The following is a 20,748-nucleotide window of genomic DNA, read 5'->3' on the forward strand; positions in this document are numbered from 1 at the left end:
GCATATTGTTAGGTGTTTATCTTCTTGTTCCATAATCTTATCCCTTTATCAATGTAAAATGACCCTCTTTGTGTTTCAGGTAGTTTACTAAGGTCATTAACTTTATTTTGATTTATATTTGCCTAGTATAGCTTTATTTTTTTATTTTCAACCTTTGTCTTTTTGCTTTAAGTGTCTTGTAGTCAACATATTATTGGATTTAAAAAATACATTGGAGAATCACTGCTTTTTAATTTGTGAGTTTAATCCATTTATATATAATATACTGCAGTTACCATTATGTTAGGATTTCTCTGATTTTATTATTTTTACTTAATAATTATTTTTGATACCTTTTACTTTTTTATTTTTCTCCTTTCCTCTTTTCTCTCTCCAAAAGCAGGTGTTCTTCTGCTGTTTCCACTAATGTATATATATCCTGTCTTTGTTTCTAAGGTACTTTGGGATTTATAATCTCATTTATCTGTTGGCTTCTTAAACTTGATGGCTGAGATGGTAAAGAATCTGTCTGCAATGTGGGAGACCCGGATTCGATCCCTGGGTTGGGAGATCCCTTTGAGAAGGGAATGGCTATGCACTCCAGTATTCTTGCCTGGAGAATTCCATCCTACAGTCTATGGTCTCAAAGAGTTGGACGTGACTGAGCAGCTTTCACTTTTCTTAAACTCAGCCATGTTTCTCTCTCCATCTCTAATAAGATAAATAACTAATGATCTCTACATTTCCTTTCTGGGCTGCCCACCCCCATGATGTCGATATGATTCTAGGTTCTGGATCAGTTTGGTTATTTTTTCCTTTTTTCTTTTATCTTAAAGTTTTCAGAAGACAACAGTAGACATTGAAAATGTCACAGTGCTTCGTTTATTTAAATATTTGAAAATTGTCTTTTAAGAGTGTTATCAGTATAGTTTTTTATGTGCCAAATTTTGGGTGTTTGTATGTCTAATATGTTTATTATGCCCTCACATTTGAATGGCAGTTTGAGTATACAGTTGTATGCTCAAAATTCTCCTTCAGTACTTAAAAAATGTTGTGAATTCAGTTTTACTGTTGAGAACTCTGATGTCATTCTGGGTCTTTTTAAAAAATATCTTCCCTGTAAGGATGCTTTTTATTTTATTCTCAGTGTTTGATATTCTCAGCTTCCTTAATAATGTATCTTATGAGCACCATTTTCTTTATTTCCCTGTTTGGTACTCTGAGTCCTTTGTTAAATAGATTGAAGTCTTTCGAGGTCTTTCAGATTCATTAATTTTGAGGAATTGGTCATTATTTCTGTAAATGTTTCCTCTTCTCAATGTAGTTCTTTTTCTGGGATCTGAATGTTGGCAATTTCACTTCTCTTTTATGTTACGGATCTCTAAATTGCTGAATTTTTGTTGAGTTTACTATCCTAGTTTTCTTTGTGTTCTTAGAAATTGTAGGTATAAGTCCATTGTGAAGGAGGGTTTTGTGTGTGTACCTGTGCTTAGGATGGTTTGGAGTCTCCCTCTCTTCCATCTTTCCTTTTTTCTATTCCATTTCTGGCTTTGCCTGTATCATGTTCACCAGGTTGAACCAGGTGCTTTAGTTCAGAACCAGCTATTATTCCTGTACATACTTCTCATTCCCGGGAGGGGAGCAGACAACTTATTAAATCCATTTCATAGGCAAGTAGGACATTTAATCATAGATTTTGGCCTTAATTTAGTGTGGTGTCTCCCAACCACTAATTCCACATTGGGGAGTCTGGTTCTACCCTCGAATCATGCCTGGTGTATTGTAGGTATATTGGTCTAAGGACACCATAGGATTGAAACGTCTACTGGTTCTGCTGGTTTTGATGAGTCCTGGAGCCAGTAGACTTCTGGCTTGAGCTCCCACTGACTTCTGAAACTATTTTCTTTTTATTTCTGACTCACAGAAATGTGAAGCAAGTTTTCAAGTACAAGTTTATTTTTAAAAAATATAAAAGAAATAATTTCATTTTTGTTCTTTTGAGTATATGTGGGAAAAAATGTGGGTTTCCTTTTAAGATTACATTGTCTTCTTGACTGATAATTTCCTGACTGATCTTTATTGTTAAAGTGTTACTGTGTTGTTATAAGTACAGTTACTTTGTTCTCAGAAAATCTTTCTTTGATTCTAGTGACTAGCTTGATATTTAGGAGCATCTAAGTTTATTCTGATCTGTATTGTAAAAGTGTTAACTGTGTTGTTGTAAGTATAGTTACTTTGTTCTCAATAAATCTTTCTTTGATTATCGTGACTAGCTGCTCGATATTTAGGAGCATCTAAGTTTGTTTTGATCTGATGGAAGGGGTGTTTGTGTGCCAGGGGAACTACAGAGGGAATCTGCTGTTGTCTTCCATTTAACCAAGTGTGTAACTGTGGGGTTTGTCAAGAGTTAAGTTCAACTAATGCATTAGCTCTTTTCTTTTTTTTTTTTTTTTCACCTATATATTTTCCATTTTATTTTATAATACATGCCAGACTCTAATGCAAAAAATCTGATAAATAGAACACAAACAGTGACAAAAAATAATGGAAGAGAAAGTTTGCTTTCTTTCTTTTCTCTTTTCTGTCCATTTTCCTTTTCTTTCTTACTTCTGCTAATTCATCAGCCAGGATGTTTGAGATGGGGGACATGGACCAGCCATACTAGTGCAGATAGCCTGTCTCTGAGAAATGACAGAAACCTTCTCCAGTTTCAGCTCATGCCCAAACATTCTAGGCTAAGTAGAAAACAGCTGGAAAGGGATTCAAAGGGAACCATCTCTGACTTCTTAACAATGAGGAAGTGTATTTGAGAGGCAGACAAAGAAGAAATGAATGAAATGAGAAGGATAACTCTGAGCCTCATTCCCTCCAACAATGCAACAGCAGTTCTGTTTAAGTGAAATTAGCAGAAGATGAGTGGAGAGTTTCACCTTGTCATCATCAGAACAAGAAAGTTCAACTAGAGTAAAAGTTGATCAGTATATTAAAATATAGGAGATAAACATCCTCTGTGTTGTTAACTGTGGTAGAATTATAGAGTTCTTCTTCCCTCTTCCTGCTCAGTTCTCTGTCAGTCATTGAAGATTGTTTTTGTCACTCATGAGAACAAAGCACTTATGCATGTGCTCAGGGTCATAAAGAAATCAGAATAAGTAATGAATCTATTGGGTTGGCCAAAAAGTTTGTTTGAGTTTTTCCAGAACCTGTAATGGAAAAACTCAAATGAACTTTTTGGCCATCCCAGTAGCTGGCATGAAAGGCATGTCCTCATTAATATTTTTTTGGTCCATTTTTAAATGCGAGTCTATGTCTAGGGGGTAGTCCTAAGTACTTATCACACTTCTCTCTCTCTACCAGAATGACAGCAATAACCACCACCACCAATAAGGAGAAGCCTGCTCCTAACACTAAAGTTCCTCCAGGGTTCTCTTCCATTTTTACATCTCCTTTGCTTTGGCCATCCAATGCCATGACTTCAACTCTACCCACATGCCTCTCACATCAATGAAACTGTCCCAGACCTCTCTCCAGGGCCCTGGAGCTGTTTAACCAGATCCCCTGGATCTGTTACTAATCCCTCAAACCTAACATGTCCACAACTGATTTTGTTTATGTCCCACACCCAACTAACTTGCTCCTTGTTTTTCATTCCCTATTTCAATTGATAATTCTACATTCACCCAGTTATCTAAGTCAAGAACTTGAGGGTAGTGTGCCTTGTACAGTATGTCCTCTACATATGAATGAGTTGTGTTCCGAGAACACATTTGTAAGTCCACCAAAGTTAGCCTAGGTACTTAACCAACACAATCAGCTATATAGTACAGTGATATAATAGGTTTATAATATCTTTCACACAACTAACACATTAAAAAAATAAACACAAAAAAGAAAACATTTTTAATCTTACAGTAGAGTACCTTGACAAGTACAGCAGTACAGTACAACAGTGGGCATACGGGGGCTGGCATCAGGAAGAGTTCCTGACTAGAGGAGGGAGAGGAGGTGGGAGATGGTAGAACTGAAGGACTGTCAGCAATCAGACAGGGAGGGCAAGCTGCAATCTCACTCACGCCTGACATTGATGGAACTCACATTTGCGTCTTTGAAAATTCACAACTTGAAGGGTCGTATGTCTGGGACTTACTGTATGTAAGCAGAACCTCAGCAAATGGAAGAAAGAGGATGACTGATATCTGTGGCTTGAAAGGGGAGAGGACAGTCCTCAGAAACTGTGTGCAGGTTTTATAACAGGAGTACTTTGAGGTTTGTAGGTTTTTTTCCTTGTTAATTCCTGGAGGTGTTGGCTTTGCAGCATCATGATCTCTTCTCTGGCAGTGAGTCCACAGTCAGTATTTCCTGAAGCCTCCAGATGTGCCTGGCACCGCCTTCTGTTCTCTAAGGGTCACCGAGATGAGACGTGGACTCCACCCTCAGAAGGTGTGTAACAGTGGTGGGAGCTACAGTCAGCTCCTGGAAGCATTGACAGTGCAATGTAAACCTGACTGCGGCTTGCTGTTGTGAGAGAGGAGAGAACGGGCTAAAAATGTGGCTGGCAAGAGCTTATGGAGAAGGTGGGGATTAAGCCGGGGGTTGTGAGGAAGCCATTCTCTCTTCTAGATGCTGCTGGTTCTCTTCTAGCGCATTTCTCGTCTTGGCGTCTTTTGCTCATGAAAGCTCTTCAGCACCATTCTGGTTCCCGTACCCAGCTCGGCCTTGTTACTCGTAGGTAACGTGTCTGTCTGGAGATGCCCGTTGACGGTAGCACCTAAACAAAGAGGCTGTGTGACACTCTGAAGAAATGCAAGGTGAAAAATGATGAGGGTGTCTGACTTTAATTCTCAAGTACAAATGAGCTTCATAGGATTTAAAGTCTCTATTCCTGATATTGTCGAACATAGAGTTTTTTAAAGCTTTATTATTTTCCTACTATTAATGGTTACAACGAAGTCATTTGGTGTTGGTAAACTAAAGTTTTAGAACATTTAACCTTTCATGCCTGATATTAATGTTTCCTGAAATTCAGTGATTCTTCAGTAGAAAAGCTCTTTCCTAAACAGTGAGGGAGAACGGAATTTTGAGGGAGCTCTCTGATCAGTTTGTGTACACCCTTGTATCAGTATTTTTTTTCACTTGAGGGTTCAGATTGCCACCATTTGGCAGGAAGGAAGGGAGAAATTCTCTTACCAGTGTGTGATTTAATATGTTGGGTGACAGTCTGTGCTGTGTCTGTCTTCTTGGGGACAGAGTTGCAGGGGCTGGTGATGAGCTAGTGTCTGTGGTTGTGTGAACATTGCAGGCATGCAATGTACCTTTTGGAAGGAACTTGGGACCTTGGGCTCCACTTCCTCAAGCTCCTTCTCATTGTCAGCTTTCTCCTTGTAGGAATGAGGCAGGGAGTAATAGGCCTACTTGCTGCTTTTGCTGTGTCAGGCCCTGCCCTGGAGACAGGGCCCATGGCCCAGAGAGAAAAGGGCCAGCGTCCAGCCTCCAGCCGCCAGGAAGCTGCTGGCGTGCGACTCACTGTGGAGGTTATCCTGTCCTACTGCAGACCTGGTCCCAGTTTGCACCTTCTAGCCAAACCCTGATTTGGCAGCTGTCATGCCAGAAAACATTTCAGAGTTCGCTTTAGACACTGTGCTGTGGTTACACAAGAGACCGTCCTAGTTTTAAAGGGAGTGGCTGCCCAGGATGACTGAGCGATATCCGGAAGGGCCGGGGAAGGCTGGAGCCCCAGGTCTCATTCGCAGAGAACTGGATGGATGGAGCTCTCCGGGCACAGAGGGAGAAGAAGCCTTTGCTGCAGAGTGGACTGTATCCCAGAACAAAAACCAAAAGGAAATCAGAAATCCTAGCAGTGGGTTTTGGTTCATTTGCCTGAAAATGAGCCCTTTTCTTCGGGGCTGAATTATCCCAATTAGCTAAATGTGTTTGCGGTGAAGGGCTGTAGAAAAAGGAAGATGACTGGAAGAGGAAGTATATGGTATTATGTTTTTTTTAAAAAAAATTATGGAGTATAGTTGCTTTACATTGTTGTGTTAGTTTCTGCTGCACAGCAAAGTGAGAAGCAGTACATATATCCCCTCCTCTCTTTTTTTGGATTTCCTTCCCATTTAGGTCATCACAGAGTGTTGAGTAGGGTTCCCTGGGCTATACAGTAGGTTCTCCTTAATTATCTATTTTATACATAGCATCTATAATGTACATAGATCTCCCAATTCATCCCACTCCCCCTTACCCCCTTGGTATCCATATGCTTATTCTCTGTGTGGATACCAAGGGAACATTTCATGCAAAGATGGGCTTGATAAAGGACAGAAATGTTATGGACCTAACAGAAGCAGAAGATATTAAGAAGAGGTGGCAAGAATACACAGAAGAACTGTACAAAAAAGATCTTCACGACCCAGATAAGCACGATGGTGTGATCACTCACCTAGAGCCAGACATCCTGAAATGTGAAGTCAAGTGGGCCTTAGAAAGCATCACTACGAACAAAGCTAGTGGAGGTGATGGAATTCCAGTTGAGCTATTTCAAATCCTGAAAGATGATGCTGTGAAAGTGCTGCACTCGATATGCCAGCAAATCTGGAAAACTCAGCAGTGGCCACAGGACTGGAAAAGGTCAGTTTTCATTCTAATCCCAAAGAAAGGCAGTGCCAAAGAATGCTCAAACTACCGCACAATTGCACTCATCTCACACGCTAGTAAAGTAATGCTCAAAATTCTCCAAGCCAGGCTTCAGCAATACGTGAACCATGAACTTCCAGATGTTCAAGCTGCTTTTAGAAAAGGCAGAGGAACCAGAGATCAAATTGCCAACATGTGCTGGATCATCGAAAAAGCAAGAGAGTTCCAGAAAATCATCTATTTCTGCTTTATTGACTATGCCAAAGCCTTTGACTGTGTGGATCACAATAAACTGTGGAAAATTCTCCAAGAGATGGGAATACCAGACCACCTGACCTGCCTCTTGATAAACCTGTATGCAGGTCAGGAAGCAACAGTTAGAACTGTACATGGAACAACAGACTGGTTCCAAATAGGAAAAGGATTACGTCAAGGCTGTATTTTGTCACCCTGCTTATTTAACTTATATGCAGAGTACATCATGAGAAGCGCTGGGCTGGAATAAGCACAAGCTGGAATCAGGATTGCCGGGAGAAATATCAATAACCTCAGATATGCAGATGACACCACCCTTAGGGCAGAAAGTGAAGAGGAACTAAAAAGCCTCTTGATGAAAGTGAGAGAGGAGAGTGAAAAAGTTGGCTTAAAGTTCAACATTCAGAAAACTAAGATCATGGCATCTGGTCCCATCACTTCATGGGAAATAGATGGGAAAACAGTGGAAACAGTGTCAGACTTTATTTTTCTGGGCTCCAAAATCACTGCAGATGGTGATTGCAGCCATGAAATTAAAAGACGCTTACTCTTTGGAAGGAAAGTTATGACCAACCTAGATAGCATGTTTGAAAGCAGAGACATTACTTTGCCAACAAAGGTCCGTCTAGTCAAGGCTCTGGTTTTTCCAGTGGTCATGTATGGATGTGAGAGTTGGACGGTGAAGAAAGCTGAGCGCCGAAGAATTGATGCTTTTGAACTGTGGTGCTGGAGAAGACTCTTGAGCATCCCTTGGACTGCAAGAAGAACCAACCAGTCCATCCTAAAGGAGATCAGTCCTGGGTGTTCACTGGAAAGACTGATGCTGAAGCTGAAACTCCAATACTTCAGCAACCTCATGTGAAGAGTTGACTCATTAGAAAAGACCCTGATGCTGGGAAGGATTCAGGGCAGGAGGAGAAGGGGACGATAGAGGATGAGATGGCTGGATGGCATCACTGACTCGATGGACATGAGTTTGGGTGGACTCCAGGAGTTGGTGATGGACAAGGAGGCCTGGTGTGCTGAGATTCATGGGGCTGCAAAGAGTCGGACACGACTGAGTGACTGAACTGAACTGATACAATATTCTGGACTGTGTGTTTGTGAATGGGGGGAGAGAGCAAGGCTTTTCTAGAGAAACTTTGCTCAGGGAGAAGAACTGCCCACAGAGATCACGTTTACCTCTTGCTCATTATATCTCCTTCCCCAACCAGACATTTAAGAAAGAAAAAAGCTCAGAAAACTCTTCCTCACTAGAGTCTTCTGCACAGGACCATGCATCCCCCCTCAGAGCTTCCTTAAGGGATCTCTTCTCCCAGCCATCACCATCTCTAATTCCTTGTTGCCTGAATTCTGTTTTTCCAGATCTTCGCTCCTCAGATCCTTTTAGCCTTAGTTGTAAGCTGGGTCAGAGTTAAGTAAAAAATTTTTTACACAGTTTTCAAGATTAGTATTTTGGGAGTGAGCCTAATCAGAGGCCATGGATTTCACTTGTGCTACATGATGAGTAGAGCTGAAGTCTAAGATGCTTTTCTGAGAGTGGGTTCCTGGCATTCATACATCCTCTATTTCTGGGACTTAGGCCTGAGGAGGAAGGAAGCTTTAATCAGCTGGAAGCTGTTTGTGGCTAGGGTGTGACCTTCCACATTGTGTGTCATCTGCTGCCATGGCAGTTTGCTGAGCAACTCTCGTGACCCATCATTTATAAAAATCAAGGCCAAGTCATTGCCATCTTAATAGAAAGTTGCTGCCTCTGGAAGACACCCTTGAGTGGTTACAATTTAATGCGGTCCGTGACTTTGGCTGAAGGGGCCAAGCTTTGATGTGGGCTGACAGTACCATGGAAGTGAGGAGACCAGTTGAGAGAGACAGAAGCTCTTCTGCGCTCCTACCCACCTTCTGCATTTTCTACCCAAGCTCGTAATGCGTACAAATGATACTAGACCTATTTCACAAAGTGGTCTTCTGTGAGTGAATAAATCATGGAACCCATTTAAGAAATGCTTCTTCTGTTTGAGTGTAAATTCATCTCCTGGGACTTCCCTGGTCTGGTGGTCAAGTGGTTAAGAATCTGCCTGCCAATGCAGAAGATACGGGTTTGATCCCTGGTCTGGAGCATCCCATGATCCGCAGAGCCACTAAGCTTGAGAATCATGACTCTTGAGCCTGTGCTCCAGAGCCCATGCACTGCAGCTGCTGAAGTGCCTGGATCCAGCGCTTCACAGCCAGAGAAGCTGCCTCAGTGAGGAGCCATGAATGAAGAGGAGCTCCTCTTTCTGCAGCTCAAGAAAGCCTGTGTGTAGCAACAAAGACTCAGTGCAGCCAGATAAATAAATAAATCTTAAAAAAAAGTCATCCCCTGCAGTCACTGCCTGGGCCTAGTTCTTGTAGAACATCTTCATGTTCACCAGCAAATGGAATTCTCTCTTTGTCCACGATTTAATCAGTTGGGCTATTAAATTGTAATCTAAGATTTGAGTTCAGAAAACAAGGTCCCTTGCAAGTTGTTGAATTTCTGTGGTAGGTGGTGATTGGCAATAGCTTGAAGAGTCATCATGTGGCTGGAAAGAAAGAGGCTGGACCCAGCAGGGCTGGTGCATTGCTCTGGATTGCTCTTGAGGTTATCCCTGATTTATGACTGTGCTCCTTAGAGACCAGGAAGTCATTGTGGCCGCCATTGAGGCTTTCATCTTCCGTCTTGATCTGATTTTGATGATTGCTTTTTTGTTTTTTTTTCCTTGTGGGGAAAACACTCCTCATTTTGTATTATCTATGATTTATTTTAAGCATCTTTGATTTAAAAAAAAAAAAAAACAACAAAAACAAGAAAATCCCTGAAGACAGGGCACCAAAATACTCTCAGACTGCATTGTAAATGTAATTTTGGATATAATAGGATCGACTAATCAAGTGAGGCCATGTAGTTATTAGTGGAGTTGTTTTTTTCTCCTCTGAGCATTTGTTTGAAAGTTAATGCCTTTTTCTCCTCCCTAGGTGACCGTCCCAATCTTCCTAAGGAGGACACCCCTCCCAGCAGCCTGGACTCACTTTCCTCTCCGTCTCCCACAACTGCCACTGTCCTTGGGCCCCCTGGACCAGACAGGAACCACCTGCTTACAGATGGGGGCAGCTTTGGGGACTGGGCATCCACTGCGTAAGTAGCTGTTCTGTTCTGTTTGGTGCTGAGGGAAGGAGTGTGGTGATTTTTATTTTGAAGTTTTATGTGCCAGGTCAGTCCTATAGCCTTAGATCTCAGGACCCTTGTTCTCTTAACCTGTGGGGATGCCAAAGAGAAGAGGGTCCATAAACCAAAGGGAATAGGGTCTGTGTGTTCCCAGTATGGAAGGGGTGGATAGATGTTATTTCAAATCTGTTTTAAGTTCAATTTGTGGAAGTTTGGGGTTGCACAAAGGAAGTTTGTTCTTGTCCTGCTCGGGAGGTTTTCTCATTAGCTACCACAAACTTTTAGAAAGGCGAAAATGCTTGCCTTGTGATCAGTAGACTTTTACGTTTTCTATAGGATGATATCTTAATGATAGGAATTTTTATGAGCTTCATGCTAATGTCTTCCTCTGTTTACTCTGTGTGATCATGTATAATTGACAATTGATGGATGAAATATCTGATTTTGTCTTCTCAGTTTGGTTTAGTGCCAGGCATATGCAGATGCTCATGTGTATTAGGGCAAATAATTCCAATACAAACAAAATACCATGCATGGACCTGATTTTGAGGGTGTGTCTTTCTCTGCTTCCTGAAGTTGTGGAGTAAATGCAGATCAGTGATGGTGTGAAACATCAGATTTCAAACAAATGATCAGAGAAGGGAAAATAAAACAACTCCACTAATAATTACATGACATTACTTGATTACTCAATCAAATGACATCCAAAAAAACATCTGTAATTCAACCTGAGACTATTTGGGTGTCCTGCCTTTAAAGTTAAAAAAAATTAAAAAAAATTCAAAGTTGCTTAAAATAAGTCATAATGATGTCATTTGACCCTAGCTGAGCATTCCTGGGACTTTAAATGGAATTGAAAACTGTTCCTCACAGTACTTGGCTTTTTATAGTTACTGCTGGATTCACATGAAATCATTATGAACTTATGAAGTATTAAAAGAGGCAGGGACAAATCTGGTATGTTATCCTAAAATTTGGGGGTGACCTGAAGACTTTGAAAATCTAACAGAAAATCCAAGTGGAACTCAAAATATGGGTACACGTTCTCCAGATGAGTTTTTTCCCCTCAAGATTGTCACATATATACATTTAAATGCTGAAGACTGTATTGTGGATTTCAATTACATGTTACTCAAATGGGCCTAACATCTTTACTATTCTCTTTTAAAAGTAAGAATAATTTTTCACTTTCGTGCTACAAGCAGGAGTGACAGTGGCTACATAGGAACCAGAATCTGTAGTGCAGGGCACTCTAGCAGTGGAACTTGCGGTGTATTAGTGTGTGTGTGTTTTAAAGCACAGAGCAAGCCTCCAGTCTTGTCAGTGACTGTCTGTCACAGTCAGTGGACAGCAGTTTAGGCAATTCTTCTTCCGTAGTGGTTCTGTGGAGAAGTGGCATCTGAGCCACGAGGCAGCCAGTGCTCCATTCATAGCACGTCCACTGCTGAAACATGAAAAGCTTGATAGTTTTGCTTGTAAATCAAATGCGGAGTGAATCCCCCAGCTTCTTATTCGTACAGATTTAAAAAAATAAATAAATAAAACTTTCGTCTTGATTTATTTGCTTTATGTCTCAGGCCAGGCCATGCTCAGCATGTGGGATCTTAGTTCCCCAACCTTTGCTCCGAACGTAGGGAGCACAGAGTCTTAACCGCCGGACCACCAGGGAAGTCCCCATACACATCTTAAAATGTCACAGACAGTACTCCAACCTTGAGAGGCCCAAAAAGAACAAGGCAAAAGAAGTAGTTGAATCCAGTCTGGAAAGGAGATTTTTGTTGTAATGGACACTTCCTGCTATTTGAAGAACTTGATCTTTTTCCCTGGGCGCTGGACAAAATTCATCTCTCTCTTATGTATGTAGAATGTTTCCTGTGTATCTTTTAAAGGATTTACTTGTAAGGATATTTCAGTCTAGGTTTCTCATTAAGTTGAGGAGTGCTTCTCATACTTGAGCCCAGCGAGGATCCTCTGCAGGACTTGTGAAGCCCACAGTGCTGGACCCCACCCAAGAGTGATGCTCAGGGTTAGAGGGGAGCCGGAAAAATGTGTATTTCTAATGTATTTCCCGATGATGCTGGCAAACCCTGATATAATCTCCTGCCCGCCCCTTCCCCCACGGTTCTAGGCACGTGCTGATGTACATCTCTGAGGATTATAGTTAAGAAAAGTGACAGTGCCTAGTGCTTCCTTTTTCTTTTCTTTTCTTTTCTCTTCCTAGGATTGTGTGTTTGCTCTCTTCAAGAACCCTTGGGTGCTCACTGCAAATGTTGATTCTCTCTGCCTGAAATGTCCCCCTTCCTTTTTGCTCAAGACAGTCCTGACCTGTCTTCAGGGTATAATTTAGTTTTCACTTTTAGGAAGGCTTCTCAAGTATTCGAGTCTACTGGAGGATTCAGAATCATACCTTTCTTTGTCTGTGCCCGATACTTGATGTTAGGAAATGATTCCCTAGTTAATGTTGCTGTTCAGTCGCTAAGTCATGTCCGACACTTTGTGACACCGTGGACGTCATGCACACCAGGCTCCTCTGCCCTCCACTGTCTCCCAGAGTTTGCTCAGATTCATGTCCATTTCTCCTTTTGCCTTCAGTCTTTCCCAGCATCAGGGTCTTTTCCAATGAGTCAGTTTTTTGAATCACGTGACCAAGTATTAGAGCTTCAGCTTCAGCAACAGTCCTTCCGAAGAATATTCAGGGTTTATTTCCTTAAGGATTGACTGATTTGATCTCCTTGCAGTTCAAGGGACTCTCAAGGGTCTTCTCCAGCACCACAATTCAAAGGCATCAGTTCTTTAGTGCTCTGCCTCCTTTATGGTCCATCTCTCACACCCATACATGACTACTGGAAAAGCCATAGCTTTGATGATGTAGATCTTTGTTGGCAACGTGATGTCTCTACTTTTAAATACGCTGTCTATGTCTGTCATAGCCTTCCTTCCAAGGAGCAGGTGTCTTTTTATTTCATGGCTGCAGTCACCATCAGCAGTGATTTTGGAGCCCAACAAAATACAGTCTGTTACTGGTTCCACTTTTTCCCCACCTATTTACCATGAAGTGATGGGACCGCATGCCATGACCTTAGTTTTTTTGAATGTTGAGTTTTAAGCCAGCTTTTTCACTTTCCTTTTCCACCCTATCAAGAGGCTCCTAAGTTCCTCTTCACTTTCTGCCATTAGAGTGGTTTCTGCCATTTTGCATTATATACTCTGTATAGAAGTTAAATAAGCAGGGTGACAATGTACAGCCTTGTCATACTCCTTTTCCAGTTTTGAACCAGTCAGTTTTTACATGTCCAGTTCTAACTGTTGCTTCCTGACCTACATACGGGTTTCTCAGGAGGCAGGTAAGGTGGTCTGGTAGTCCTACCACTTTAAGAATTTTCCACAGTTTGTTTTGATCCACACAGTCAAAGGGTTTTGCATAGTCAGTGAAGCAGAAGTAGATATTTTTCTGAAATTCCCTTGCTTTATCTATGATCTGGTGGATATTGGCAGTTTAATCTCTGGTTCCTCTGCCTTTTCTAGATCCAGCTTGTATATCTGTAAGTTCTTGGTACATGTACTGTTGAAGCCTAGCTTGAAGGATTTTGAGCATTACCTTGCTAGCAAGTGAAATGAGAGCAATTGTGTGGAAGTTTGAACAGTCTTTGGCATTGCCCTTCTTTGGCATTGGAATGAAAACTGACCATTTCCAGTCTTAGGACCACTGCTGAGTTTTCCAAATTTGCTGGCATATTGAGTGCAGCACATTAACAGCATTGTCTTTTAGGACTTGAAATAGTTCAGCTGGAATTCCATCACCTCCACTAGCTTTATTCATAGTCATGCTTCCTGAGGCCCACTTGACTCCACACTCCAGGATGTCCAGCTTTAGGTGAGTGCCCACATCATCGTGGTTATCTGGGTCATTAGAGCTCTATTGTACAGTTCTTCAGTGTATTCTTGTCCCCTCTTCTTAATGTCTTCTGCTTCTGTTGGATCCTTACCATTTCTGTCCTTCATCATGCCCATCCTTGCATGAAGTGTTCCCTTGATATTTCTCCAGTTAACCCTTAACTTTCCTCATTGTCTGATAGTAGTATATGTGTGTGTCTGCATCAGTATCTCCGTCTGCCTGCCTGCTTATCTATCTCACTCAGTTCCAGCTGCTGTAACAAAACTACTTTGATTGAGTGGCTTTATGAACAGCAGGAGCTTAATTCCCACGGTTTTGGAGGCTGGAAGTCCAAGTTCAGGGTATCAGCCTGGCTGGGTCCCAGTAGGAGATTGCTTCCTACTGAGCAGACTGCTCACTTATCTTGTATACTCATGTGATGGAGAGCAGAGAACAGAAACGGATTCTCATGGATCTTAGAGGGACACTGATCCCTTTCATGAGGATTCTACTCTCATCTCATCCTAATTTCCTCCTAAAGGCCCCAACTCCTAATGCCATCTCATTTTAGGGAGTAGGGGTTCAACATGTAAATTTTGGGGGCACAAAAACGTTAGGTTCATAATACTATGCAATATTTCCCTCACTCCAAGGTCAACCATAAAATTCTTGATAGTAGAAATTGGGTCTTAGGACTTTTTAGTGATATTGTGTGTGTGTGTGTGTGTGTGTGCTTGGTTGTGTCTGACTCTTGACAATCCGTTGGACTGCCCACCAGGCTCTTCCATAAATGTGATTTTTCAGGCAAGAATACTGGAGTGGGTAGCCATGCCCTCCTCCAGGGGATCTTCCTGGCCCAGGGATCAAACCCAGGTCTCCTGCATTGCAGGCAGATTCTTTACTGTCTGAGCCACCAGGGAAGCCCAAGTGATATTGAGATAGTTATTAATAGATATTTTATTTTCCATTTTAATTATTTCATATTTATAAACATGCTTTCCTTGTGTAAATCTCATTTCTTTCTATATATCTTTGAATGTCTCTCAGGCAACTATGTTTGATTTGGTTTCCATCTGCTTTAAGCTTCCTTATAAAGATTTAAAACTCTTCCTCTGGGAATTCAACAGAATTCATCTCAGCATTTTCTCTTTGTGTAGCATTTTTCTTCATTTTCTTAGCACTTATAAATTTAGTTTTCGTATGTATGAGCTTTCCTTTTTGTTTCTTTAAAAAATTACATATATATATACTAGCTGTACAGTATTGGTTATAGTAGCATCTGAGTAAATTTGATGATTAAGATCCCTTTTAATAAAATCAAAGCTGTTGTAGGGCCATTAAAACTCTACTCGGAGCCTGAAAGAAGAGGCCCAGCCTGGTCTGCCAGGTTTTAATCTAGAGTGGTGACTCTGTGTTTCAAAAGTTACACTCGCCTTATCTGAGGTCTTGTAAAATGAAGCCCAAATGTATGTGGATCACATGGGACCTCAGTGGCTCTATTGTAGAGAAATGCCGCGACCCTCGCCACCAGAAGGCAGCTTTACATAGGAAAACCTACAGTAGCTGATATTCTGGTATACGCAGTGTGTAAATACAGCTGTAGCCTCTGTCAGGTAGAAAACAACCCAGCAGAATTGGATTTCTTGGGTTTCTGCTGATGGGTATGAATGGTGGATAGTATTCATCACAGCCCATCAACCTGGAGCTATTACTTACCTATGCACTCAGTAAGGTGATGGGCAACCTCATTGCCAGTGAAGAATTGCACACTCAGTCTCCTTGGAGACATTACATCAGAGGCCAAGGTATTTCAAATGTTCCGAAGTCATTTTTTCCCCAATGAAATAGTTTTCTCTTCAGTTTTAAATGGTGGAGCAGGTCTTTGACAAGTAATTTTTTTTTAGGTTCCCTGCCACAATTGAGAGTCTCTTGTTAGAAATGCCAGGCATTGCTATCTGCTTCCTTTACAGATTTCCAATGAAAAGGAGCACCTCCTGCCAGGACTTGCCCACATTCAAAATGGCAGCATCCATTGGTACCCACATTGGATGATGTGGGGAATTAGTTGTGTACACAGTTACCATGGTATTTATTGCAGGGAATGTCCTCGGGGGACCTCAGTTCTCTTTGGCCAGTGAGTTCTGGGTCTGAGAGTTGGCTCAGGTCTGGATGCTGAATAAGGGATGGTATTTCTTCTAGGCAGCTTTCTATTAGGCAACTAATCTCAGCCCTCAACACAGTCATTCTTGATCTATTAATTACCATACTAAGCAGCACTCTTTGTTGGCTGTCCATCTGCCTTACCTCTAGAAACACCGTGATCTATAAGACATTTCTAGAAGCCCCCTCACAGTCAGAATTTCCTGCTTCCATTCTGACATTGTTAGGGAGTTTAAAAATTTAGCTCTTGCTTCTGCCTTCCTGTCACCTGTCCCCCCAGCTTTCTGGAATCCTATTATCCTTGTTACTGCTGTAGTATTATCTCCTAGATCAGCCCCCACTACAAAGCACAAACATAGTGAGGTTAATTCTCTGCCCAGTTGCTCATTTATTACTGCCTCATATACACTTTCCTTTAGGGAATAGTTACCTGGGTTTTCTTTTCTTCCAGTTTTGTTTTATACCAACATGCCCAGTTCTCCAGGCTTTTTCATGTCTTTCTGTACAGTCACTGTGGTGGTTCTGGCACCAAGGCTTCATTTAATGTGCACCATAACCTCTGTTAGAATGACTTTATTGATATATAATTCACCCATTGAAAAGAATTGATTGTGGCATCGTCACAGAGAGGGGTGACCATAGCCCCAATCAGTTTTGAAAGATTTTCATCACCGAAAGGCAAAGCTGAAGCTCCACTAGTTTGGCTACGTGCTGTGGAGCGTCGACTCATTGGAAAAGACTGATGCTGGGAAAGACTAGGGGCAGGAGGAGAAGGGGGTGACAGAGGATGAGATGGCTGGACGGCATCACTGACTCAATGGACATGAGTTTGAGCAAACTCTGGGAGATGGTGGAGGACAGGGAGGTCTGGTGGGCTGCAGTCCATGGGGTCGCAAAGAGTCAGACACGACCGAACAACAGAACAACAGCAGCCAAGGCATATAGAACATTGTTCTCCCCTGTACCTGTTTATTCCTGTGGGGTCAGCCTCTGTTTCTCGTCAACATTCCCCTCATCTGTAGACAAACAGTAATCTACTTTCTGTCTAAATGGATTTGCTTATGAATCCTGTAAATAAAATCACACAATCAAAAAAAAAAAAAAAAATGATGGCTGCATCGTAGCTCTTCATAACTGGGGATGTTGATACCCCGAGGTGTAAGTCAGTCTGTGTTCTGGCAGGCCGGGAGGGCAATAGATCCTTCTCTTCCTTCCCCCCACTGTGAGGCTTGTCTTGGTTTGGTTTATCCTGAGTGTAAAAGTGTTCCTAGCACATCTATCCTCGGAGCTGCCTTGAACTGCATTAAAGATTCATGCCTCCCCAGACTTGGTGCTTGTTAGTTAAAGTCGTCATGTGGTAGACTCCCGTGCCCACTGTAGACTCCGTGTGTGCTTACTGGGGACCATCTTTATTCTTGTCAGTGAAATAACTTGCTGCTTTTAATGTGGGCCGACAAATAGAAGTTTCCCATAGACAGTTACTTGGCATTTGAAATTCCTTGACTTTTGGTTACTTGATTGCTTTTCAGGGAGTTGATGAACTTTGCTGGGAGATAGCAAAGTACCCCTTCAATTGTATTTGTGTCTACCACAACAGTGATTTGTCTCAATCAGAAAAATAATCCTCTTAAACAGTTTTTAACCGGATTTGGTGAAATTGGGTGCACACTTAGAAGTGATAAGGTAGCTGTCATAGCAGACTTTGTCTTCACTTCTTCCCTTCCTCCCTCTCTTTCCCTTTCTCCCTCCTTCACCCCTTCAGGGAGGGCTTCAACCCCATTGCTCTTGATTTTACTGCTCTCAACCCTGCCGGAGGCAGTCAGTTCACCCTAGAAGTTGATGTCTTACTAAATTTTTCTCTCTATTATGATGATTGTTTTGAAAGAAAATAGGGAATTTATGTTTTTTTTAATGTAGACCATTTTTAAAATATTTATGAAATTTGTTACAGTATTGCTTCTGTTTTATGTTTTGGTTTTTTGGTCTTGAGGCATGTAGCATGTTCTCTCCCCGACTGGGGCTGGATCCCATACCCCTGGAAGGCGAAGTCCCGGCCACTGGGCCACCACGGAAGTCCTGGGAGTTTATCTTTTAAATGTTCTCCCTCCCTCTCTCTCTATCTTTCTTTGTTTTTGCATATCTACATTTTGTTAAACTTGACTAAGATGAACACAGATGGCTTTTGTCACGAGGGGAGAAAACCGATGTGGATTTAAAAAGAGATCAAGAGAGGGTAGTCTTTAACTCCCCAAAATGAATTGCCATCATAGGAATTTCCAGAATCTTCGTTGGCTAATCAGGTGATCATATCCTTATAATGGGGGCACCTTGTCTTCTCTGCTTACCTGTAGGTGAGCCCCATCGGCCGTGATCTCTAGTAGAGCTCGTGCTGGGAGGAGTAGTGCATGTGGGAGGACCTACCGCCCGGTGCCATGGGAAGTGGATTGGAAGCCAGTGTCCCGTACCTAAGTGAGCAGCAAAGTCCCTGGTGGGTTCAGAAAGATCGAGGTGTCAGATAGCCCGTAAGGAAACACAGGGCAGTGAGCAAGAGGAGTGAGCTGCCTTGCTGTGAGCCCCAACAGTCTTGTGACGTCTGCTCAGAGGTTGAATCTGGACCTGTGTGGGCTGGGGACTTAGAGGGGGAGGAAGCTTATGCTTCAGCAGGGACTGGTGGTGAGAGGCTGCAGGGAAGGTTTGATGCAATAAATCACCTCTTGCATTTCTCAGAATCAAAGACTGTAGAGCATTGACTCTCAAGGGCCACAGACTTTGTTATAGATTCTTTATAAATATTTCATGTTGAGCCTCACATCAAGCCTGGTAAGGCAGAGATATATTCTTTTTAAATATATATGTATTTATGTATTGGGTTTCTCTGGGTCTTTATTGAGGCAGGTGGATCAAGTTCCCTGACTAGGGATTGAACCCTGGCCCCTGCGTTGGGAGCAAGGAGTCTTAGCCACTGGACCACCAGGGAAGTCCCGATGTATTCATTTTTAAACATAGGGAAATGGAGGCACAAAGGTGGTCGGAAACTTGCCCCAAGGCACATGACTAGCAAGGGGAAGACCCTATTTCTGGCCTTAATCTGCCTGTCCCTGGGATCTGTGGTTCCCTTGGACTGGTTTTACTGTCAGTATGGAGATGGTCTGCAGATGGGGACACCGTCGAATTGAAGCTTTCCCCTGATTCGGAGACCCGGTGAACTAACGAAGGGTGGCTGTCAGCTGGCCGCTGCCCTTGTTTTGAAGAGGGAGCACTGGCCCAGTGTTAGGTCATGTGGCTGTGGTTTATAATCATCTATGGGGAATCAACACTTGAATCTGAACTTCGGCACGTTCACCATCCAACACCTTTGGCTGAAATCTGGGAGGGGAGAGGGCGTTTTCCCCCACCACACCCACAGCAGAGGTGGGAGACTTGAAAATTTGATATTTTTCAACAGAGCAGCATCCATAATCTTTTTATGAGTAATACGGTATCTGGTAAAGCTCTTGAAGTTAGTCTCAGGGCCCACATTCTTGGCCTTCAACCATCAGTCTCTGCATGTTCATTGGTGGAGAGGGTGGGGTAGTATAATAACTTTGTCCTGTATATTTTCTTGGATCTTTTCTCTAACTTGGTACAGAAAGTATGCTGCCCTGACCTCCTAGGTTCCTCGCAGCCTTCCATACATGTCCCTTGTGTGTTGCTAGGTGTTTTTGGTATTTGTATTGTGTACTTGGCAATTGCGTGTGGCCTGATTCACTTCTTCCTTTCCAGTGCTGTGACTACAGGTTCTGAAGTTCAGAAGTTTTATTTTCAATGCAGATCGTTGGTCATTCTTGTAACTTTAAAGCCTCATAACAAAAAGTTGACTTTCCAAAATAAAGACACTTGTCTGAATGTTTATAGTAACTTCTCTACTGCTTAAGACTCAAAAAAAATTGTCTTCTCGTGAGTCTTATTTTGTTTTTATTTTATCAGTTTTTGTTGTAACTGGTCATTGGCTGTTCATGGATTGGTTGGCTGTATCTCAGTGTTGAAATGCAGGCAGGGCCTTGTGAGCTTTCTGTGAGTTGGAAGACTCTGGTGTAGACTGGTGAACCACTGACTTTTATCATTTATTTAACTTATCGAAGAATTTTTTTTTTCCTTTTTGCAAGAATTTTTTTAATTGGAGTATAATCGCTCTACACCATTGTGTTGCTTTCTGAAATACAACAGCATGAATGAGCTGATACACAGCTGATGGGCTCCGGTCCATAGCGTCACAAAGAGCTGGACACAACTGAAGTGACTGAGCCCGCATACATATATCCTCTCCTTCTTGAATGTCCCTCCCACGCCCATCCCCCATTCCATCTCTCTAGGTCATTACAGAGCACTGAGCTGAGCTCCCAAAAGCACTGATTTTAGAGTCAAACAAGCCTACCTTTGCATTCTTTTCCTGCCATTTAAAACCTTGGAGGCCTTATATAAATTACTCGAGCAAACTAAGGCTTAGCGAGATTATCTGCAAAGGGGGAGTAAGAGCACCTGCCCCTCTGAATTGTTGTGAGGTTTCTAGGTGCCACGTGAAATAAGACCCCACTGCTCCCCTGGGAGCCCTGCTTGCATTTTCCTTTCCTCTGAGAACCTAACTTGATAGTCTTAGTTGAACTTGACCCGACTTCCTGGTTTATCA

At 42.2% G+C, this 20,748-nt stretch overlaps 1 protein-coding gene across 4 annotated transcripts in view; it reads left to right on the forward strand.

Annotated features, from left to right (window-relative positions):
• Nucleotides 1-20,748, forward strand: part of ARHGAP10 (Rho GTPase activating protein 10) — a 358,841-nt gene that overhangs the window by 321,844 nt on the left and 16,249 nt on the right. For all 4 annotated transcript variants that reach the window (XM_081544290.1, XM_081544292.1, XM_081544291.1 and 1 more), the window contains one exon: nucleotides 9,859-10,018. In XM_081544290.1, coding sequence (XP_081400416.1) covers nucleotides 9,859-10,018 — 160 coding nt within the window. The remainder of the gene's footprint in view (nucleotides 1-9,858; nucleotides 10,019-20,748) is intronic.

The sequence above is a fragment of the Giraffa tippelskirchi genome, chromosome 11 (genome assembly GCF_054371585.1).
Source record: "Giraffa tippelskirchi isolate mGirTip1 chromosome 11, T2T-mGirTip1v1.2.pri, whole genome shotgun sequence".
NCBI lineage: Eukaryota > Metazoa > Chordata > Mammalia > Artiodactyla > Giraffidae > Giraffa > Giraffa tippelskirchi.